Source organism: Desmodus rotundus, chromosome 1 (genome assembly GCF_022682495.2).
Source record: "Desmodus rotundus isolate HL8 chromosome 1, HLdesRot8A.1, whole genome shotgun sequence".
Lineage (NCBI taxonomy): Eukaryota > Metazoa > Chordata > Mammalia > Chiroptera > Phyllostomidae > Desmodus > Desmodus rotundus.
Window position 1 is genome coordinate 149,358,657 of NC_071387.1, and position 19,188 is coordinate 149,377,844.

Here is a 19,188-nt window from a genome sequence, read left to right on the forward strand (position 1 = left end):
AAAGTTATATTTCATTAAATTTTTATCTAACAAATATTCATTAAGCCCTTAGTCAATGTCAGGCATGTAAAAGGTAAAAGAAAAGCATAGAAATACACCACACAGAGACCAGAGCAGACTTCTTGTTCTCAGGTTAGTAGCCAAAATTTAATTATAGATTGTTTGGCTGATATATAAGACTTGGTTCTCTTTCTGCAGTTGTGTCTGACTTCACACACTCCTTCATTCATTCACGTGCTCGTGGGATGGACACTTGCTGAGCCCTGGCTATGAGCCTCTCCTATTCTAGGCAGTAGGGATATAATGACCATTTAAACAAAAAAAGCTCCTACTCTTATAGCACGCACTTTCCAGTCGGAGGGCTCTAAATAAGTCAAGACAAACAAGATAGTCTCAGTGACTGATGAGTGTGTGAAGACACTAAAACAGGATAATGAAACACAGTGACTGGCCGAGGGCGGCCTCAGACAGAAGAGACAAAAGTGCTGTTTGACTCAGACCTGGCTGCAAATAAACCAATCATGTAAACATGGGACGGCGGAGGGAAGGCGTGCTAGGTAGACGGAGTAACATGGACAAAGGCCCTAAGGTGGGAATGGGCTTGGCAAGTTGGAGGAACAGAAAGAAGCTAGTGCAGGTGGCACGTGCTGGGCACAGGCGTATGGTATGAGCTGAAACAGGATGCCGGGTCGAGATAATTTAGTCTGAAGTGACAGTGGCTTAGGATGGCCCCAGCATCAGGTATGGTTGGGTCACCAGTTTCTTCCAGCGTTGGCCTGCTTCCTGATCTTTCTGGGTGCCACCTAGCCCTTGTGAGTCCTCCTTGGCCTCCAAGTGATAAGTTCTCAAAGTCCTCTGGCTTCATGTCACCTCCTGCTTAGCTTTGCAGGTGTCTTCCTCACCTGACTCCCCCATCTCCTTACCATCATCATTGGTCCTTAGAAACCCCACTCTGGCCTGGACGCATCTCTCACTTAGCTAGGTGTGCACGTTCCCTAACCAGTAATATGGCTGGATCTACCCTCAGCCAGAACAGAAATAATTCGTTTACTCACAGAAGGCATGAACTCTCAAAATAGCGTATTTGTCTATGCGCCTGCATTTGTCCTAACATACAGATGAACTCCAGTCTCTAAAAGTTTACGATAGTAAATGAGGATGCCAATACTATGACAATTCAAATTCTAAGTTAAATTATTTTTCCGTAAACCTGGAGACTAAAGGCCATGGAGCAAATTTTTCCTTGCCAGCCAATCATATTCCTTCTAATATATGAGCTCTTCTTTGTTTAACTTAAGTTTTATAGAAAGGAAATTGTCAGGAAGAGCCTGCCTCTCTTCCCTGCTTGTCAAATTGCAGGCCCAGCTGAGTCATCCAGGCAGTTCATCATGTCACAGGGCCTCAGTCCTACTGATGGACAGGGACAGAAGTGGAATCCTTCACGCCCTGTTTGCCTCTACTGGACTCAAACTCCGGGACACCAAGTCTGGTCCATTTACAGAGAACATGTGTAATCTCTCCTGCTCAGGCACAGACTCCCAAGTATACACGGGCCCTGAGTCCATGGACTAAGAAACCACACCTTCTATTCTTGGCAGCTTTCCCCAGCTCCAAAAGTGGCTCTGAGTCTGGTAGCTAAGAGACCCACAAAGAGGCACCTTATGCTCTAGCAGAGAAGTTCAATAAAGAATGCCCAGATTAGATCAATTCTGTCTGCAGTCGAAAGGCATGAAAAGAATTAATTGCATACCTTTTTTGTATGTCCGTTCTAACTCATAATAAAAAAATTTTATTGAATGAATCAGAACTCAAGTCTTAAAAATTGTTTACAAAGTACCAATGAGGTTCCAAGAGCCAGGCGGAGAGTTGCTCTATCGCCAGCCCCTAAAAATCTCAGGAAAGCCCCGGGAGTGAAGCCTGGTGTCATCCTGAGCCTCAGTGACTCTGCAAAGAAAGCTACCTCATTCTCTGGAATGACGGTCCTATCTTCTGATGCCCGTCGCAAGAATCCTGGCTCTACCAGCTGTCAGCTATGAAACCTTGGACAAGTTTATGAACATTGCCAAACACTAATTTCACATCTGAAAAACAGAATGGCCCTCCGCACACCTCAGAGGGGGGCTGTGAGGGTGAAATGTGACGAGGTAAGGCCTGAGGTCTGTGGGACCATGCGGAAGCTCCCTGCTCCAAGGGGAGAGGCCCAAAGTCCCTGACATCAATGGGCTAGACTGAACTCCCCAGGGGAACCCCTGGGGGCCTAGTTTTGACTCAGGAGGAGTCTTAGTGGCTGTTGAGAATTTTCCATGAGATTTTATTATTTATCTAATCAGAAAAAATAATTGTTTTTTCACTGGATAGAAAAAAGTGATTTTTCCTTAGGACTAGCCATGATTCTGATAAGGGACACAGTTAATTTATTTGGAAACAATGTGATCCTTTTGAGGTTTGCTCTTACGCTTTGTTAAGTTGAATAAGTGCAGTTTTCAGACGAGGAGTAACTTTCTTTTCAATACAGAGATGACACCCTTCTGAGGACTCTACCTGATGACGCCGACTAGTAGGAACACATCTGGTCCTGGCCCGGTGTGAGCTGCTCTGGGGATCGCCTGAAACGCATCCAGCCCACAGACAGACAGAGTACGACTACTCAACACGTCCCAGCTATGGGAAGCCCGGGGTCACTTACAGGATTACTGCTGAAAGGCCTTCCCCCCGCCAGAGCCGGAGCAGCAGGTCCCCATAGACCTGCATCAGATGTCAAGATGATGGGCCCTCTGGACCTTGCTCGGTTGGGTCCCACAGGTGCCAACATTGTCACACAGGTCTGTGGGTGTGTGGAGGAGGAGGAGGGGTGACTCAGGGTCATTCCAATCTACAGGAATAGACATGGCCTCAGTGTGTTTCCTGAGAACTACACAGGGTGTCAGGTCAGGATATTGAAGAGGTGATTTCAACAGTTTTTGTTGCACAGTTAAACATTAGCAGAATATCTGCAGAGCACTAAAATGCATTAGTATATGAACAAAAAAGTATTTTAATGACCAGGCTTATGACTGAGAAAAATTTAATAACCAAACTCCAAAACTATTTTCAAACCTCTTTAAGAGTAAATGAAGGAATCTATGTATGTAAACTGGGTCACATCCTTCTTCCAAGTTCAGGTTTGTTTCTCTTTTATCTTAATGATGTTCTTATGTCAAGAAATTTAGTTTCAAAAGTGAGAAGTGTTCCTATCTTAAACAACTAAAAGAAATCGGGACAATTACATGAACTAGTGGTTTCAGACCCTGGCACCAGGCAGCACAGGACAGCGTTCTCGGAGACAGGAACCAGGGAGGGGGCCCTGAGGTTGTCACAGCCCACTGTTCACTGCCCGGAGTTCCCAGGGTACAGGAACAGGGAGCTGGAGGAGGAACCAAGGCAGAAGTTACGGGTCTCTCTGTGTTGAGGGGGTGGAGGTGGGAGTTCTGCAGGCCAAGGGGGCTCTGGGGGTTCCCAGGGAGGGCACCAGGGAGGATAGCTGCAGAGAGAGCTCCGGAGAACTGTGCGTGCCTGCCCAGGAGGAAACCCCACATGTAGAGGAGGAAACCCTGCATGTAGGGGAGGAAACACAGAAGGAGCAGAGGCATAACCACTGGGGCTCCCACAGGCCAGGAGTAGCACGTGTTCCCAACAGTCGGAATCACTGGGTGGGATACGCAGAAGGACAAGTAGTCCTCCTCTAAAGGCTGCTCCGGTCCAGCCAACCAAGGCTTCACAGTAAACCCAAAGGATCCAACTGTTTTCAGGTAACCTAACTGTATCCTGGAACAGAGCTGAAGAACACTTGAGGCAACAACAACAAAGAAGCACCCAATAGGATGAAATTCACATCTGCTTGGCATTCAATAAAAAGTTACAAGGCATGCATAGAAGCGGAAAATACTACTTTATTTTCCATATGCAGGAAAATACAATGTTATCTTGATTGCAGTGCCACCCACATAAATCTGCACACGTAACAAAACGGCATAGAACTTATATACACATTTTGTACCAATGTCAATTTCCCATTTATGATATTGTATTATAATTACATAAGTTACAACCAATGGGGAAACTAGATGGAGGGTAAATGGGATCTCTCCATATTATCTGTGTAATATCCTGGGTAAAGCTTTTTAAAAGCATGTTAAAGAGAGACATAGAAGATACTTTTAAAAAACACACACCCAGGGGTGGGTGGGAGTGGTGGGAGGGAAATGGAGACAACCATAATTGAACAACAATAAAAAAAAAAAAGAGGAGAGGAAAAAATTTAAAAAATAAAACAATAAAATCTTAAAAAGATAAAAATAAAAAACACACACCCAAATCAAACTTAAGGATGAAGTAAATACAAGGTCTGATATGAAAACTGCACTGGGATAAAGAACTTGTAAGACACTGGAAAAGAAAAGATCCATGAACCCGGGGACCTAGCATTAGAAACTACCTAGCATGAAACCAGAGTAAAGGACTGGAGGATAGGGACCTGAGCGCCGCCTAGCTGTGGGACCACTTCCAGCAGCTAATATACATAAGACTGCAGCCTCCAAAGAAGAGAAAGATGAGGAAACAAAGTATTTGAAGAAATAATGGTCAAAACATTTCCCAATCTGATGAAAACTACAAGCCCACCAATCCAAGAAACCCAACAAATCCCAAGTAAGAGTGAGGGTCTGGGTCTGAAGAAAAGGGCAAGTTGGTGTTTAGACCCCAGTCTCTCAAAGACTTCCGACGATGATGAAATAAATAGCCAACTGTGGGGTGAGAGTTCCTTCTGCACCAGCTAAGACGTGGTTCCTTTTCCTGCAATGAACTTGGTCAGAGTTCCTGCAACCTCCAATCCAAAGATCGTCTTCTCCACCCCAAAGTGCAGGGAGCCAATATTCCCTAGGGAGCTCTCAAGAGAAAGCAGGCCCGAGGGCTCTCTCTAGCTGTCAATGATCAAGAAGTAACAGCTCAGATGTTACATGTGGCAAAATTTTTGAGCACATGAATAACCCAAAACTTCTGCATTAAATGAGTAATTGAAAGCCTCAAGGGTTCAACTTGGCAGCTGGCATGCCCAAATAATTGCTCAAGATACTTTTGAAACCGTTTGTTTAACTGTCTTCAGAAACTGAAACATAGTATTTGATTATCCTTATAGGCAAAACAAATATTTATTCTGCGAATGGAGACTGCGGTTTTTGAAACTACCAAAAGTTAATTAGATTCATATCTGGCAAAGATGGGAAGGCTATTGAACTAGATAATATTGATTTTAGTGAAAAAATATTGAGGGCAAGATAAAATTCTTTTGTGTTCTGAATGTGAAAGTGGAATTGGTTTCAAAATTATTTGAACAAGGGAGAATACCTTAATTGTATAAAATTTCAAGTTACTAATGAAGTTTATTTTATTGACTTAAAGTCACTTTCTTCTTTCACTCCTCTCTCAGACAGATGCACCTTCAAATCAATATAAGAAAGCTTCGGTCAGAGACTGATAGTTTTTTTTTTTTTCTTAGCATTTTCTGATCAGTGCATTTTTAGATCAGTGGTATCTTAGATGTAATGTAGTAGTTTTCAGGATAAAAAATCATTAAAATATGTGTTTTGACATATTTGTTAACAAATTAATTCCATTACTTAATACTCACTCTATAAAATGACAAGTATTTTATTTTCACATGAAAACACGTTTTATTGGAAAACAGTATCTAGAAATAGATTGTCTTTCAAAAGGGTAATTAGATTTCCCAATACCAGCAATCATAGATCTGTGACTCTTATTTCCACATGTTCCTTCATACCATGGTTGTAAACAGCCTACAAATAAATGCAAATTGCCTTTATTCCCAAGAGAAGTATAAATGTGTGGTATTACAAATGCAATGCAATAGATAGGATCTGTTGGCCTCCAGGACACACTGATCAATAAGTTACGAACTCATAAGATTGTGCAGAAACTTATGAAAGCAGAAGTCCCATGTGACTCACACTATGGTAGCCACACCTCAGTGAGTAGTTTTTGATTTTTTCCTGATTACTCAATCCCCATTCATCATCTCCAAGCCCACTCTAGGCTCTCCAGTTAGGAGATGGCTGCACCGACTTGCAGTCAGGAGAACGCTATCCTTCTCTTGCCTGGGTGTCTGCTGTGACTGAGCTTCCCCCTGTGCCACATTTCCCATCTAGAAGAGGGGACATCTGTCCCTACACTTTCTTACATTGCAGATTCCTGGGGATTGGAATGACTTAATTTTGCTTTATGATCTTTTCAATGAAAACAAGGCACAGCACAAGGAAAAAAGAGTTAGAGAGGGGAGTTACAAAAATTGACAAAAGCAGTAAAAAAGAATCTATGGAGTTGGCCTTTGGTAGAATTCTTAAAATAGATAACACTACAAAGAGTACCCGATACTAGCTAAAGCACAGACTCTGTAAAGGGAGTCCAGTCTGGGCACCACTACTAACTAACTATCCTCAGACAGGTTACGTAACCTAGTTATGCCTCAATTTCTCCTGCAGAAAGATGCAGTTGTAAGGTGTGTATGTAATGCCTACATACGTGTTAGCTAGTCCTAATCTCCAGTTCTCAACTACCTTTACCAAATCTGTAGAAAATAGTATTTACATAATTCTCCTCCCCTCTTGTCAAACTACTTCCCACTAAGGTGTTAATTATTAATATAGTATTATCCCTCCTAGGAACACTGACAGTTTTTAAAAAGAGGAAGGTAATGTTTTTGAAGCTTAAGGAAGTTGCTAATGGTGGAATTTCAGACATGAACAACAAGCCAACTGGGAAAATATTATTACATGGTGCCTCCTAAATATCTCTACTGGGTAAGATTGCCCCTTCAGCGTGGAAATGTACCTTTAAGCCTCTTTAAATAGGGGTCACGTTTGGCGAGTATTTTTTTGGTATTCACATACATGTGTACTTTGCAGAGGAAAAGATATCAGTTTTCGTCAGATGCCAAAGGGACCATGCACCAAAAATATTTAAGAATCCATCCTTGCCCTTTGTGCAGCCTTAGTACTTAAATCCTTATTCTCCATCCGTATCTAAGAGATGCACTTACATTCAAATGTGCACGCACACTCACAGCAGCGGCCTTGCTCTGGAATTCTCTCTTATGGGCTCCCTGGGAAAAAGGCTCACATATAAAGCGCTTCTCTCTTTTAAGGTCTAAGCAGACAAAGGCATAGATGTAGTTCTGATCATTGTTGAAACACTCTGAATAAATATTCACTATGAATAAATAAATTATTCATTTATTACCCATGCTATTTATTGTCCTTTTTCCTCTGATGAAAAAAATACATTTAGAATAACGAGAAAAATAGAAAGGAGAAAATGTAAATCACTCAAAATCTTGCCATGCAAGACAACCACTTTCAGTTATTTTTCTATTTTCATGCAAATACAAAAATATGCACAATATGTTTTCAGTGTTATGTAAATGGAATCGTAAGTCTTTCTTTTTTTAACCTAAACACGAGCATTTTCCTCTTTCATTAAATGTTTTCAAAGCGTGGAGCTAAAGACAACTAGGCACCAAGGCTGTGCTCTAACTTCACTGGGGCCCTCCTGCTGTCCAACTGTCTCCCCCTGGTTCGCTGTGAGGATAAATAAAGCTATGACAGACACGCTCGCGCACAGCCATCCAGTGCACCTCTATTATGTACTTGGAACAAATTCCTGGAATTAGAATTTCTGGGTCAAAATGGTTCACTTATTTTTTTATGCATGACTGTCAGTCACATTTCTAACTGTCATTTGTTTTTATTAAAGGAAAAGTTTAATCATATTTCTAACATTTCAATCTTGTAATTTGTAAATTTTCAAATATTTAAAGATATTTTACATGAGAAGTCAAAACCAAGGCTCTTTCTTAAAATGCACACACACACACCCCCGACATATGTTAATTCAGAGAAACAAAATCAGCAGTTTATTCCCACGGCTGAGGCTAGAAACGTTTCATTACCAGTTTTTTAACACTGCGCCACAGTCAGGAATTTCCTCCTTGTAACCACTGGGTGTCCCCACACTCTGTGTTTAGCATTCAGGCAGAGAGAGAAGGCTGTCTCCTATCTCACAAGTATTTCAGCAGCCTCTCATCTGTGCAGCTGGTAGTAACAACCCTCATTACCTTTTAAATGTGTTATTTTAAAAATCCATTAGTCATTCAGCTTTCTGTTCAGCTTTTAATATCCAGTGAAATGGATGTGTGGTTTCAGATTTTATGGAGTCTAACTCAGTGTTTTAAGAAATGAAGCAGGAAAAAAAATAACAAAATTATATTCAGAGAAGCAATTTTTATCCAAGTGTTAAGTGAAACCAAAATTGAAATGTGACTATGCTATCATTTTAGCTTTCGATTTACTATAAGAGAAATGTTTTTCTTCAAAAGTGTATTTGCAGATTTCAGTGTGATATATTTCTGGAACACACTGAAGTCCAAAACTTCTGCTCCTTGAGCTCGAACTAGACCACTTAGGAATCAGAGGTTTGATCTGCAGAAGGTGACTAACCAACCAGAAAGTCTAGAGCCCTAAGGATTGAGATAAACATATGTTTAGAATTCATTTGTAAGTTCTTTCCAAATAATGTCTTCCTTATTTGCTATTGTTCCATAATAAATGAATCTATTTACCTGTAAACAACTGGGAAACATTTCAAGAAATCCGTAACATGGGATACATCTTGGCACACTTATCACTTTTTGTATAAACACTGATTCCAAATTTGCTTGTTTGTTTTTGCTTTACCTGATGTTCATTGCATAAACCTACATATGACATCGAAAGAGAAGAGTCATCTGTGCAGAAGCTCCACTTACTCAGCACCCTCTCAGTCGTAACAGAAGTGGCTCCACAGGGGACCTACAATACTCCAATCTCCAATTCAGGGTCTTTCCTCCGCCCCCACCAGTCTGGAAATGCAAGGGGGTTTATCAGCCTAAACCCTCCCTCCAGCCTTCCTATCGATGGTACTACAACATCCAGCTTCCCCTACCTTTTAGTTGCTTCTTCTCTGACTTGTTTGCTGATTTCTCCTTCCTACCTCCTACACGCAGGCACTTACCAACATTGGCTCCTGGTTTCTTTCTTCTCTTTCTACTTTTTTCTTCAATAATTTCAACCAAGAATTGTGGCAGTGAGGATTAGAAAGGAAGATGGGATGGGAGCTTATGCAGTGTCAAAGGCAATTATTTTTAAAACTGTTTTGGATGAGGAAGACTGAACTAATATGCAGGCTACAGAGGAGTCATTAAATAAAGAGTAACAGGAAAGAGGAACAGCTGAAGAGACGGGTCCAGGAGAACAGGGAAGAAATGGAGTTAGAACGGGCTCCCTCCCACACGGATGACTCTTTAGAATGGTGGCACTCTTAATGTGCTTCAGAGCCATGCTGTCCCCAAAACATGGCAGAGAAGAGCTGACCAAGGGGCTGCAGAGGGAAGTTATCTTAAAAAGGGAAAACAAGAGACCAGAAAAAAGTGGTAATGTGTGCCACGCCCTGTGCTATGTATGCACTCTGTAAGAATTATCTCAGTTCCACTCAAAATGTGCTCAGAAGACCGCTGACATAAGAGTCATCTGGTAACTGGTAAAACTATTGATTCCTTGATCCCACCTTAGATCTGCTAAGTTAGGATCAATGGGAACTGGGCCCAGGACTCTGAATTTTTCATACTATCTCTAGGTGATTCTTAGGCATGTTAAAATTTGAGAATCACTGTGCTATCTCATGTAATGCCATCTTGAATGTGACGGCCTTCACCTCTATCTTATCCCTATGGCTACCAGTTTTGCCTTATTTTATTGTTCAATGTTTCTAATTTTTCTCCCTGCTTTAGTCTTGATTCACCTCCAACCTATGCTAATGTCTGGTAAATTCTTCCTGAACTGCTATTGTTGTCAGGTCACTGCACAGACTAAGACTGTGGTAATCATCATTATTGCTCCCATTTAGACTGAACGTCTGGGAAAAGTCCAGCCATTGTTAATATAATGAAAACAGTTTGCACAACATTGATATTAACTGGAAGCCAAGGAGAGTGGACTGGAATGAGCATGTGTGAACAATGATGACTTCACTGTACTAGTCAGGGGGGCAGTAGATGCCATTGAGTGAGCATGTGCACTGTGTGGCCCTCACATTCAAAATGACTGAGTGAGGAGAACAATGAATCTGCATCAAATGTTGCATTAAGCTTGAACACTCCTCCATGGAAACTATTCTGATTCAGAAGGCCATAGCTATAGGCAACTGGTGATTGGCAGCTTTATCGTGATTATGTGCCCATTCACGCATCACGTCTTGTGCAGAATTTTTTGGCAAAACCTCAAATCACCCAGTTGACTCATCCCTCCTGCAGCCCAGATTTGGAGCCCTGCAACTTCTGGCTTTTCCCAAAACTAAAATCACCTTTGAAAGGGAAGAGATTTCAGACTGTTGATGAGATTCAGGAAAATATGATAGGGTAGTTGATGGCAATTGGGAGGACTGTGTGAGGTCCCAAGGTCGCTACTTTGAAGGGGGCTGAGGTGTCATTGTCCCATGTACAATGTTTCTTATATCTTGTATCTTCTTCAATAAATGTCTTTATTTTTCATATTACATGGCTGGACACCTTCTGGACAGACCTTGTAAGCACCAAGGCAGGACAAATAAGCTTTCTAAAAATAAATTAAAATTAGGCTTCCCCAGACATTTTCTCTATAGCACAAAAAAGCTAGAAAATCATGGAGCAAAAGGTACAGAATTTTTGAGGGAATAGAACTGTTATCCAAGAATGTTGTACAATTTTCTACTTATTTTTTAAGCAAAGTAAGCAGAAAACCATTCTTGGACCCACACAGACTCAGAAAGTCACCATTTGTCCTCCCTCCCTGGAAAAATCATCCTAAAACATATTTTAGTCGGTGGGAAAATGCATCGAAATTTAGAACAACAACAACAACAACAACAACAACAACAAAAACCCAGGGAAACAACAGTGCAAAAGAGTTTTGGACTTTCCCTTAGTCAGTTTAACCTTCCAAATCAGACACCCAGTTGGAATCTGGACTGGCTGCTGGAGCCTGGGCCTCCTGGGAAGCCTGGAGGGCCTGCCCTTGGTGCACCCCTCCAGCTTCGCCTCTTTCTTGGCACCGGGACATCAGCTTGTGCAGCCACAACCAATTCCTACAACTAATAATCATCCCTTAAAACAATGTATATATACTGCAGTACTCTTCCAGATTTTGCTAACAGCAGCGAAATCACGTGCTTGTGGGAATAGTGTCCCAGAAGACTTCTTAAAGAAGAAGTATGCTTGCCTCCCTCAAAAACACAGCACAAAATAATGGCCAGATTAAATACCATATTAAGTAGAAGGTATTTGAATAATGATTTTATGTATATTTAAAAGCCACACACGACTCCTTTTTTCACTGGAAAAGGTCAATATATCACAAAGCACATTGTTTATCACTTTCACTGCAGGCCCTATTAATGATGTTCCTTTGTATCTCAGCTTAAACATAATATGTACACATTCAAAAAGGATGGAGGGCCATATACCAACATGGAAGTAGTGGCCCTCTGTCTAGGTGCTAGAATTCGAGATGATATTTTTCTATAAAGCCTTCAGTACTTTCTAAATTTTCTTCGACGATTGTTTTACTTGAATGGTCGCTAAAAAGTTGTTAAAATCAGTATATACAATAAGCGTGAACACAGTATTATCCCACTAATTTGAGACTACACACAACATTTTGTAGCAGTAGTTATAAGTAAGTATAAGATTCTGGGCAATTCCTTTCCCACCCCCCCACAAGTATATAATACTTTTGTGATTTAAAAAAAGACTAATTCCATGAAGAGAAAAAAATGAGAGTCATTCAATACTTAATTTATGCATTTTAGAAGAAGGAGAAGTAAACAGTGAGGAAAAGAATATCACCAATGCTATTATGGTAAAGAAAGTCTATTAAATGCTTTTCCCTTTAAGGCATAGTTTCTCTTCTATTTAAACCTCTGTTTCTTTACCCATAAAAATGTATCTATTATTAAATTTGAGTTCTTAAAATTGGCTCTGTGAGACGGTTACCTGCCTTATGCTTCAAATTCTATTCCTTAGGACTTCACTGAAATATGTTGCTAAAATGCTCACACTCCCCCCGGGCGGCCAGATGTGTTAGTTAAACACTTTAAATGGATTTGATTGAAGGTTTGGAAAGACTTCCTGTTCCACTGCATTTAAAGGTGCTGATGTCAAATGTTTTCATTTTTCTTTTTCCTGCTCTCTACTCAATTTATCTTTGGTTTGTTAGTCCTTACAATTTTTGGTCTTATAATCTCTCTATGTCTGAGAAGGACTTACAGATTCATAATGATTGTATAAACAGACAAATACATTCTCATAGCAGCAGTTATAAGTAAGTTACTCTACTCCAATCTCAAGCATTTGCATCACAAATGCCACATAATCAATGTTATTTTAGTTGCAAGATTCTATCAAAATAGACACAGACACCTTAGAATCACTTCGGGGCTGTCTAGGGGACATACTCCAACAATGAGAACTACTTATGGTAGCAGAAGAGAAAGAGCTCTGAAGTGCACACAGCTGTATCGCCCCCATACATCTGTGCATACAACAATATAAGAGTGGTTCTCACTCAACCCTACCATTTTTCCTCCTGGTTATAAATTCCCAAAGTCCTCCTCTGTCCCCCTGTTCTTGCACCTCCAAATGAAATGCAACTAAGTAATAAAGGGAGGAGGAAGAAGAGCCGAGCAGCACCCCTGAGCATAGAAAGCAAATTTTCACACTTTGTTTCAAAGGCCTGGGTCTGACTTTGGAAGCCCAACCAGCATGTGTGCCTATGTTGAGGACAATGCATCACTTAACCTTTGGAGGTAAATGCTAGTTTGAAAATGGATTACCGAAACCCAAAACAAGCTTCTCTTGTTCAACAGAGCAGTAGGTAAGAAAAATACTGGAGAGAGAGAATCGGTTTCAGGAAATCTTTCTTTGGTAATCTCGAGAAGCAAAGAGGATGGTAAGCAACCACAGTGGTAGGTAGGGCGGATAACAATTCCAGGTCATGCATGGTTTCATACTCGTGAACACAAGGCTAAAATAATACCGAATGCAGGATGATTTCCTTGAACTGTCTCCAGGGCCACAATACCTCCTTAATGACGTATTTACACATTACATGAAGAATTACAGACTCCTTGGAGACAGTCCATAGTGGCAACACACCTTGACTACCAAATCATCCCACCCACAGGTCTGTCCACTCTCTCAGATAGACATGGGCAGAATCTGGTGAGACGATAAACAATCTCCAGCTCAGAATATGTGAATCTCTACAGCGATGTGCACTATGGGAGTGGGAAGAGCCTCTGTCCCCTCTCTGCTTCTGTGGGCTGGGACACAGCAGAACAGACCGGTATATCCAGGCTTGGGCACGAGTACAGGAGCTGTAAATCTGAATTTATCAAAAGTGTTATGAAACCATGTTGGAATTGCTTGAATTGCTAATAAAGAGGAGGAAAATTCCTTCTTCCATGTCTTGAGGTAGAAGTTCATTCAGCTTTTCGGTTTCAAACCGAAAATACAGCCTGCCTCTGCTGACACAGAAATCTCGAGTCCTCCCCTGGCTGCATGTGCAACAGGGCTGCTTATCAGTTTTGCCAAGCCCTTTACAAAATGGAAATACGCTACTTTATAGTCCAGATAGTATACGGAGGAAAGCCTAACACTGTGCTAGTGGTTGTTGCCTAAACCTACAAGGCCTGTTCGCTCCAGATATAATACTTAAGTTTCCACATAATAACCTAGCTGGTGAGAATGAGCCCGTAAGAAGTAGCCTGCTATCCACTTGACCATATTTGAAAAGATTTCCTTTTTTGTGCAGAGTCGAGTCTTTGTTAATACTAATAGAGAATAGCATCTAAAAAATATCAATTCCTGATTTGGAGCACAAAGAAACACTACTGTTTTCGAACAGGAAATTATTTGAGAGAAAACGTATTTGGGAACATATTTAAAGAGTAGGGTTGATAAGGGAACTGAATGATATTACACAGATTTTCATGCTTATAAAAAGGAAAACTGTGCCCTGGCTGGTGTGGCTCAGTGGACTGAGCAACAGCCTACGAACCTAAGGGTAGCCGGTTCAATTCCCAGTCAGGGCACATGCCTGGGTTGCAGGCCAGGTCCCTCGTAGAGGGTGCACGAGAGGCAACCACATGTTGATGTTTCTCTCACCTCTTTCTCCCTCCCTCCCCCTCTCTCTAAAAATAAATAAGTAAAATCTTTAAAAAAAGATTTTTAAAAAAGGAAAAATGTGGTTTTTCATACGGAAACTTATTTTTTAATAATTTAACCAAGAAACAGGATAAAATCTTAATGAAAGTTTACTTTTACTTTTTCAATAAACATTAGTTAGTCTTCTCTGTGTACAAAAAAATTCACTACACATTTTCTTGGTAAGAAATAATCTATATTATATCCTCATGAGTATTAGTAATGGAAACAGTAGTAGAAAGCACAGGAGTAAACCTTAGTGCAGAATTCCCGCAGGTGCTAGCCATTACGTCTTCCTTACATATCGAATATATTGAAACACAATGAATATTTCAAAACTGCAGAAAAGAAGCTGAAAGAGACGCTAACTTTCTATAAACACATTGCTAAAATAGAGAAAAATAAGATGGTCACTTTATGCTTTCTAAATTTCCATGTCCCTTTCAGGACCTGACTGTTTTGTAAGTTGGAAGTGACGTAATTTCCATTGAATGAAGATGAACATACCTACTGAGGTTTAAAAGGTAAAAAGCAGAAAAGGGGAGGCAAGTCCAGTGTCCCTGTGAAGGACAGCACTCTCACATGACCCCTACACGGAGAAACAGGCCAGTGTTGACAGCGCTCACAAAGGGGCATCATTCAGTGAAAGGAGAAATTCACAGGCTCACAGAAACCATCTCAACGTGGGGACACTACGTTTTAATAGTATTTCCACAGAATCAGTCCAAATACGTTTTACTAGTATTTCCACAGAATCAATCCAAATAAAAAATAGTTCTTTCTCTCTTCCTTTTGTTTAGGAACTTGAATGACTGGTTAATCTAGGCCCTCGCTGTCCTCCTTTCACGGCACAGTCTAATGAAATAGATTTCCTCATGCGGAATCTAAGACAATACAGACAAACAACCAAAATGGAAACAAACTCATAGATACAGAGAACATTTTGATGGTTACCAGACGGGTGGGGTTGAGGGGATGGGTGAAAAAAGTGAAGGGATTGAGATGTACAAATTAGTAGTCACAAAATAGTCATGGGCATGTAAAATACAGTATAGGGAATAAAGTCGATAATATGGTAATAACTATGTATGGTGCCAGGGGGGCACTTGAAATATCGGGGGGGGGTCACTTTGTAAAGTACATGATTGTCTAACCACTATGCTGTACACATGAAACTAATACAGAATAATATTGACTGTACGCTGTAATTCAAAAGTAAAATAAAAAGATTTCTTTTTCCATGGCAGTATTTGGTTTTCCCTTTTCAATCTGCCATGCTCACAACAAAACATTAAAGATTCACCAACTCCTACCGGAAAAATACCCTGAGTTCTATTGTTTAAGGTGCTTTTTCCAGGAGCACTTTAATTTTTATTTATTTTTTAATGATTTCCACTTTCACTCTTGAATCGAATCTTAGTTAAAACTAAATTTGCCAACACTCCAGGAGCTCTTTGCTACCTCATTATTTTGCTTCAAGTCAGAACTTACAATTTAAAAGCAAGAGAAAATAAAAATCAAGTATTGTGTAACTTACCTGATCTTCTCCTTTCTTTTCTCCTGACCTGGAAGGAGATCCGCTGTTTTTTTCATGGACATGCTATTAAAAAAAAAAGGATAATGTTTAATAGAGGGAGGTGATACACGATAATATAATAGTGACTTCAACCCCAAAGGGCTAAGTATATAGACTTCTAAGAACAAGGACCCCTTTAATCTTCCTCCTGAGAACGTTGGTAATTCTATACCCACTGATGTGGGTGGCTTTCAAAAATCAAGGGGAACTACAGACATGCACTTGGGATGTAGAAAGTCAGTCAGTCTGTAATTAGCCAGACACAGATCTGACTGTGACGCCAAAGTGGCATCTCCTCGCCTACAAAATGCTCATGGAAATTTAAAGCCCTATTGCCAGCACGGGAGACGTCTGGTTCCTTGTGGAGATGAGATGTCTGAGGACCACACTGAGAGTAAAGCCATACTTAAGCCTCAGTTCAGCATGGACAAGAGAGAGGACCACAGCTTCCAAGTCAACCATCACTTCTGATGGCTCTTGGGAATTCCCTACAGTTCTTCTAAGTATTCACCAATGCAGAAAGATAAGCCTTGAGTGGAAAGAACATACCTGCAACTTCCATTTACTATGGCTTTAGCATGTCATCATGTCCAGAAACAGAATTACCTTCCTCACTAGGACACTGGGGATGAATGCAAGCATTTGTATGTGGTTTATAATAAAAGCTTCAGGGGGCTTACATGATCATTCGTTTTGATGGTAAGGTAAAATAAGCCATAGAGTTTACTGATTTTTTTTTGAAAAATGAAGAAAAAAACTTGGATGTTCCTGAAAAGAGGATATGAAGAATTATTTCATTTTTTTTGCACATTGTGAGATATGCAAAATGGGTAAAGGAAGCCTAAATATAAAAAAAAGAAGTTCATTATTTGGTTCAACCTCAATCACCTTCAGTTGAATCAAAATATGAAATTCCATTACATTCCCTAGAGCAGAATCATAACCTGGATATGTATGTAACTGAAATTATTCAAATTAATAAGACTGGCAATAATAGTAATAATTTATACCACTATTATTTACAAGGCACTTTCATAAATACTCTTATTTGACAATAAAAAAGATTAATGTTATTTTGTGGACAAAAAAAAGAATAAGAGTCCTTTGGTGTGCTTTTCACAATGACGTAAACCTAGTAACTGGGAAAAGTTTACAAAGCAAGTTTTCTGAATTAAAATGTGGTGTTTGAAAAAAAATCTGGTGTTTGTCACTATGCCATGCTAAATGGAATAATAGTCCCTTTAATCATGTCCACAGATATTTTAGTTTTTTAAAAAAGGCCAAGGAATGCCAGGCACATGGCTGAAATCTTTCAATAGTTTTCTTGTATGAAAAACTAGGAAGAAATCACTTTCAAGAATAGAAATTTCTTCCCCAAACCAAGGACCTGCATGAATTGGCGGACTGCTGCAACAGCGTGGTGAATGGCGCCCTCTGCAGGGCGTATTTTACCTACAAGTCCTAGGCAAGGGTCTGTCCACAGTTGAGAGCAATCAGCACTGAGTAGTTAATAAACCTCGGGGGGAAAACAAAAAGGAACCACTTAAAAGCCCACATATGTATCAGAGCAAGGGGGGAATTGATCAGTTTAGAATAATTGGTGGGCAAAAGATTCCTAAAGGCCAGACTAGGCAGAAGAATTAGTAGTCAACATTTGGAGATAGAATCTGAGAGGGACAGACCTGTAATGATAGAGATTTACCCAACCTGTCTTCTTCCAGAGCTGGTCATTAAGAACCATGATGTCACGTTCATTTATACTCTCCAATTCCACATCTTTGTTAGGTTAGATACAGGTGGTCACAACAATATCCACTGTTTTACTGAGCATACTATTTAGAGTGCCTCATTTACTTCCAAGGGGCGTTATTATCATTCCACTTTACAAATGAACACTCTTAGACAGGGAGTTGGCTCCTGTCTGGTACAAGGTCTCACTCCACTTTCTGCTCATGTGGCAAATATATATTATGATTTATTACCCTACAGTAAAATACACACCCTTTTCTCTCTAAAATATTGGCATACAGATTATTTTTCTTTAGAAATTTTTAAAAAATTGTTTCCTGATGGTGTTTCAAAATTGCGGTCCTCCAGATTAACCCATAATACCAGTTACTTGCTTCCACTGAAATGCTCAAAATCCCTCAAAATTATATTGGTTCCAACTAATAGTTCGGAAGGGATATATATATATATGTATATCCCTATACATATGTGTGTGCGCACACATGTGCACACACATGTACAGGTATATGTACACATATACGTCTATATGTGTGTACATGTATACATTTGGAAAATACTTCTGTATGTATATGTATGTATACATACATATACCTGTATGTATATGAAAAAAAAAGGCAACAAAACCTGTATATGTATGAAGTATTTTTCAAATGTTGAGTCACAATGACAACTTATCAAAATTATGTATGTTAAGAGGTGGTATTCTGTTATTTCAAAAGAAACATTTGCTCTCAATTGGAAGCTTTTTTGTAACACTCAAAAGTATAATAAGTAAAAATCACATAAACAAGTGGCAAAATTTTTTAGGAACTGTATGGATTGCACTTTTCCATTTTCTATTTTTTAACCCAGCTTTCATAATTAAATTTTTCTAACATATAAAAGTTGAGAGATTAACACACTGAATGCCAATGTTCCTACCACTTAGACTCAACAACTAATGACACTGTTGCCACAGTTGCCCTGCTTTCACGTGTTACAGACAGACGCACAGATTTATCTACGTCTGTGCACGTGCCTGCATTTGAAAGTGCACTGGAAATATCCTGAAACCTCCCCCTAAATACTTCACCAAGTGTCTCTTTAAATCGAGGACTCTTTCCTATATAACACCATCATCACTCGAAGAGAATTAACAAGAATTACTAATGCCATTCAATTTCCAGTAAATAGCAATTTTATAAATGAACCACTGCCCTGACCATTTCCTGGGACTTATTCAACCCTCAGCACTATATTAATGGTGTAAAATTAGTTATATCTTTTCACTGAGAGAGGTTCAAAATGCCTGATGTTTCAATTCATGGAGTAATTGAGTACTTTTGACATAACTGAGGTGATGAAATGAAATATTTGGGAAAAATAGATGTCAAATTTGATCCAGCTTAGAAACCTGCACTAAGACTTTGTAAAAGCAAAGAGAAAAAACTTTGTCTACTACTCTGAGGCTGATGAGGTGGAGAGAGGTGAGAAGCACAAGAAGGAAAGGACAGATAGGTCAGGAAAGAGAATCAAACCACAAACCTGGTAAATCCAA

General features: G+C 39.9%; 1 protein-coding gene across 8 annotated transcripts in view; it reads right to left on the minus strand.

The window, feature by feature from the left end:
• The window catches only part of CAST (calpastatin), a 130,083-nt gene that overhangs the window by 98,765 nt on the left and 12,130 nt on the right, over positions 1-19,188 (minus strand). For all 8 annotated transcript variants that reach the window (XM_045197887.3, XM_045197882.3, XM_045197886.3 and 5 more), the window contains exon 2: positions 15,864-15,926. In XM_045197887.3, the coding sequence (XP_045053822.2) occupies positions 15,864-15,926 (63 nt within the window). The remainder of the gene's footprint in view (positions 1-15,863; positions 15,927-19,188) is intronic.